This window comes from Etheostoma spectabile, chromosome 1 (genome assembly GCF_008692095.1).
Source record: "Etheostoma spectabile isolate EspeVRDwgs_2016 chromosome 1, UIUC_Espe_1.0, whole genome shotgun sequence".
In the NCBI taxonomy this organism is placed as follows: Eukaryota; Metazoa; Chordata; class Actinopteri; order Perciformes; family Percidae; genus Etheostoma; species Etheostoma spectabile.
Genome location: NC_045733.1, coordinates 30,655,489 through 30,660,397, shown reverse-complemented (window position 1 = coordinate 30,660,397; position 4,909 = coordinate 30,655,489). Strand labels below are relative to the sequence as shown.

Genomic DNA, 4,909 nt, shown 5'->3' with positions numbered 1-4,909 from the left:
TCAAAGGATAAGGTGGAGCGAGCAGATGGCAGGAGTCAGATAAAAAGGTGTTGTTGCGAGGAGGAGCGACTATTTGAGACGGAGAAAAGGAGCACATGCTGCCGCGCATCGGGACCATGCAGACCACCTCCAGGATGCTCAGCGGCGCGCTCCTGTGCGCGCTGCTGCTGCTCTCCAGCCCCGCTGGAGCCCAAGATTTGGACACCGAGTCCGAAGAGGAGCTGAGCCCCAGAGCCCTGCGGGACTTCTACCCAAAAGGTCCGAACCTGACCAGCGAGAAGCAGCTGGTAAGCTTTACTTCACTTCTGCTGCGCAGCAGGCATTAAAAAAACAAACACACGATGCAACTTTACATCTATTCGCAACAATCAACAAAAAAAAAAACAGTTTTAGTATCTTATCAAATCAAAAGAAAAATCAGTTATGTTGTGTTTTTTTAGTGTGAATGTGAATATCAAGTGTGAAAGTTTCTAATCACATTCAAATTGATAAACCAAACTCAATTCATGCATTTAAGATTTCCACCTTGTCACATAACATGCGTCATGTACAGTTAATGATGTTTGACATTTGTGTTATTTAATTTCAAACAAAAAATGCAACTGTTATAACTACATTGCATTAGGCTATATAACAAAAGTAGGCTTTGTATGTTATTTGTAGCCTACAATCCTTTTGCATTTCGGTTAATTAGCTACTTGTCTGACACTTTATTCTATTTATATGTCTGTTGCTACAATAACAAAGACACATGCGTTAAGCACTTTTTTTTTTTTTTACTGTTGTTTTGATCCGTGTCCAGCTCGGAGCTCTCCACGAAGTTCTGGAAAAGCTGCAGGCTAAACGGCTGCCTTTATGGGAAAAGAAATTTGGCCAGGTCCCAACGGTATGTTTTTAAAAAAAATCTTCATTAATCTGTATCTGTATTGGTTGATATTGTATGGATGCATGTCGCAGCAGGGAGAAATGAATCAATCCTCTGGTTCCCCCTCAGTGTGACATCGGGGAGCAGTGCGCCGTGAGGAAAGGCGCTCGGATCGGCAAGATGTGCGACTGTCCCCGGGGAGCTTTCTGCAACTTTTTCCTGCTGAAGTGCTTATGAGCCTCGCCGGATCTGAATGTAGCGTTGAGATGGGGAGTTAAAGAAAAAAAAAACTGTCACTCGATTCCTTTGTAATTACTGTCATATTTTTTTATGATACAGCTGAGGAGCAGGTGGGGTGACTGCCCAAAACCTACGAAAAAGAGTTGGATATATTTTAAAAGTAGGCTATATTATATCACTAAACCACAAGGATGTTACCGTGATGATGAGGATACCACAAAGAACCATGACGTTAAATATTCAGAACCACTTTAAGTCCGTAGGAAAACCACAGGATCATAGTTGTGATGTAACTCCCCAATGCACAATAAACTCACCTGCGGACCACATACACACTGTAAGGTCAATACAGCAATATTATGGGAACATAGGATTCTTCATCTGGGCAAATCCAAACTATACTGTCTTTTGAACTTGAACTATTTTGTTTCAGATGAATGTTTGTGTATCAAATCATGAAAATATTATTATGAATAAACATCATTATTGTTTTGTAAAGCAGTGTGGTGACCGCATCTTCTTTTAATGTGAAACACCACAGACCAGTGCGCTTGGATCACTTGTGTAACGCGCATCGGGCTCAGCCCAAACCAGAGAGGGGGTCCAGGGGGAATGCTCTGTATTAATTCAAGCCATTTGACAATAGAATGTCTAAAATGATGTACAACATTTTTTTTTTTTTTTTTGGGGGGGGGGGGGGGGTTAGAGCCATGACAGCTGCCAATGAAGCAGAAGAATCCCTCTGTAGAGCCGACTCTACAAGTTCTCCAGCTGTCTTCTTCATTCTGAACACAGCAAATGTTGAGGACGACTCAATTTCCCTACCGCTGCAGAAAGAAAGGGGTAAAAATCTTATGTCTGATGTTACTATTTACAAGTCACATAGGTAGGGTAGTAATACAACATTTTACTAATCTTGCAAAAATAGTTGTTGCAGTTTACAAAATTCGATTCAATTTGATAACTTCTGTTATGATTTGACTGAGAAGTTAAATCATGACTTGTATTATGATTTGACTTCTCAGACAAATCATAACTTATCACAACAAATGATAACTTATATTATGATTATGAGAAACATGGTGCGATGGTGACGAGGAAAAAACTTCCTCCAAACTGACAGAAACCTCAGCCAGAAGCAGGCTCTTGGTGTTCGGCCATCTGCCGGATGCCGGTCGGTACACGGAGACAAAGATATATTCAGAAATAGGATGCAAAATATGTATGTAGCAATGAATGATGAATGGCGATGCGTCCCCAGTGACACAACTTTTGCTCTATTGATTCGCCGATCCAATCAGAGAGACTGAGGGGGAATAATTAAAGTAAGAAGATTAAAGTTAAAGTTGTTATAAAACCCCAAGAGATTCTGGGCTTTTGAGAAAAAGCCCCCCCCCCCCACACACACACACACACACACACACTCCGGCCCCTGATGCGCATGTATACTCTTTGAAGATGATGTTATGGAGTTCAGTCAATATTTAAACAACGACATGGATGTGACTGCAATCTGTGACGTCACACCTATGGGGGGGGCTCAGGCTGTTGATCACATCATCATGTGATCATGCACATGATTTTATGTGACAAAAGCATAAAATGCATCACATAAATTCAAATTCAGACAGGCCTAAAACTAAAGATTGAAATATATATTTGATTTATGGCACACACACACGCACACACGCACACACACACACACACACACACACACACACACACACACACACACATACACACACACACACATACAAAGACACAGAGTGGTGGAAATTCTCAAGTACTTTTAAGCATGCCAAACAAAATTAAGGTTGTACTTGAGTATTTCCATTTTATGAACACGTTGTACGTCTCCTTCCTTACATCTCACAGGTACATATTGTATTTTTCATTTCACTATATTTGTCTGTCAGCTTTAACTTTTTCAGATGACAGTTTCCCCCTCCCCCTCCTGCACAGTGTAAACCATGTATCTCCAGATGTGTTGATGTTGAATGTTTGTGATGAACTGAATGATGAGTTGTTATGTGTTGAAAACATTCTCCTCCTTCTAAATCTAGATAAAGTCTTTAAAAAGCCTCTTGGATCAGCTGGGAAATACATCTGACACCATGAAAAGTTTTAAAACCTTTTAGAGATACGGGGTTCTCACAGGACAGCGACACTACAAATCTAGGATGATCTTATAGACCATGATGCATTGCTGTGGATTAAAGGTGCTCTAAGCAATGTTGGGTGACGTTACTTCTTGATGACGTTCAAAGTATTTTCAAGCAAAACTGAGACTAGCTCGCCCCTCCCTCCTCCTCATCCCGTCCCCTCCCCCTCCCTTCTGTGCTTCAGCGCACTAACCTCCCCACCCCCAAATCCTTCTGGTCAGTTATTGGCAACGCTGGAACACTGTAGGCGTAGCTTTGTGGCACAGGTGGGCGCAGTTAGTTTTTGTTGCCGTTTGTCGACCCTGGGCTGTCTACAGAGAACCGTGTTTTTTTACAGTGTGTTCAGGGGACAGGCAGCTAGCAGATAGTGAGATGTTTTTTACAGTGTGTTCTGGGGACAGGCAGCTAGCAGATAGTGAGATGTTTTTACAGTGTGTTCTGGGGACAGGCAGCTAGCAGATAGTGAGATTTTTTACAGTGTGTGTTCTGGGGACAGGCAGCTAGCAGATAGTGAGGAGATGTTTTTACAGTGTGTTCAGGGGACAGGCAGCTAGCAGTAGTGACATGTTTTTACAGTGTGTTCTAGGGACAGGCAGCTAGCAGATAGTGAGATGTTTTTTACAGTGTGTTCGGGGACAGGCAGCTAGCAATAGTGAGATGTTTTTACAGTGTGTTCTGGGGACAGGCAGCTAGCAATAGTGAGATGTTTTTTACAGTGTGTTCGGGGACAGGCAGCTAGCATATAGTGAGATTTTTTTACAGTGTGTTCTGGGGACAGGCAGCTAGCGATAGTGAGAGATGTTTTTTACAGTGTGTTCTGGGGACCGGCAGCTAGCAGATAGTAGGAGATATTTTTTACAGTGTGTTGTCTGGGGACAGGCAGCTAGCAGATAGTGAGGAGATGTTTTTTACAGTATGTTCAGGGGACAGGCAGTTAGCAGATAGTGAGAAGATGTTTCCTGGATGTAACAAATGTTGTTGCCTAAAAAGTGTGTGACATCACTTAGAGCCCATTTAAAGTAGCCCACAGTATATAAAGGAGTTAAAATTAGCTCAACCTTAAACAGCTACAGCAGTAAAATGCAACACACACATTACTGCAGCAGAAATATTAAACAAGAAACCATCACATAGAAGAGGAAAACACTGAGAGGGAACGTTTCACTGAACAATATTTTCATTTTATTTTGCTATGATGTTTACATGTTTTAGGTTTTGAATGCAGGACTTTCAGTTGGAGTAGTGGAGTATTTTCACTGTGTGTATTAGTACTTCTAAAAATCAGAATCCTTCTTCCATCCCTTCTGTGTATCCCTCTGTCCTCATGTTACATTGAACGTTTTACTTCTTGTCATAGAGTATTATCATTTGTGACACACGGACTGACACTATAAACCTTTCAGGATTCAACTAATAAACACCTGCAATCATACCAGAACATTTGTTGATTGAAATTATTGCCTTCATTTCCCAATTTCCCTATTAATATTTGCCTTGACTTTGTTCTCACTAATGTTTTGGCTTTAGTTCTGACTTGACATTTCGAACCCTTTGTGTTTTTTGCAGCCTGGGCAGCATCCTGATATAGATAGATAGATAGATAGATAGATAGATAGATAGATAGATACTTTATCCATCCCAA

The 4,909-nt window shown here is 41.3% G+C and overlaps 1 protein-coding gene and 1 long non-coding RNA gene across 2 annotated transcripts in view; one reads left to right on the top strand and one right to left on the bottom strand.

Moving 5' to 3' along the window:
- LOC116687311 (uncharacterized) overlaps positions 1–3,279 on the bottom strand; it is a 20,420-nt gene extending 17,141 nt beyond the window's left edge. The window contains exon 1 of the long non-coding RNA XR_004331512.1: positions 3,210–3,279. This is a non-coding gene — a long non-coding RNA (uncharacterized LOC116687311). The remainder of the gene's footprint in view (positions 1–3,209) is intronic.
- cart3 (cocaine- and amphetamine-regulated transcript 3) lies at positions 16–1,606 on the top strand. Its single transcript, XM_032512482.1, has 3 exons — positions 16–287; positions 803–886; positions 995–1,606. Exons 1-3 carry the CDS (start codon positions 96–98, stop codon positions 1,100–1,102), a joined length of 384 nt encoding a protein of 127 aa, XP_032368373.1. The 5' UTR covers positions 16–95; the 3' UTR covers positions 1,103–1,606.
- Positions 3,280–4,909: the final 1,630 nt, after the last annotated feature.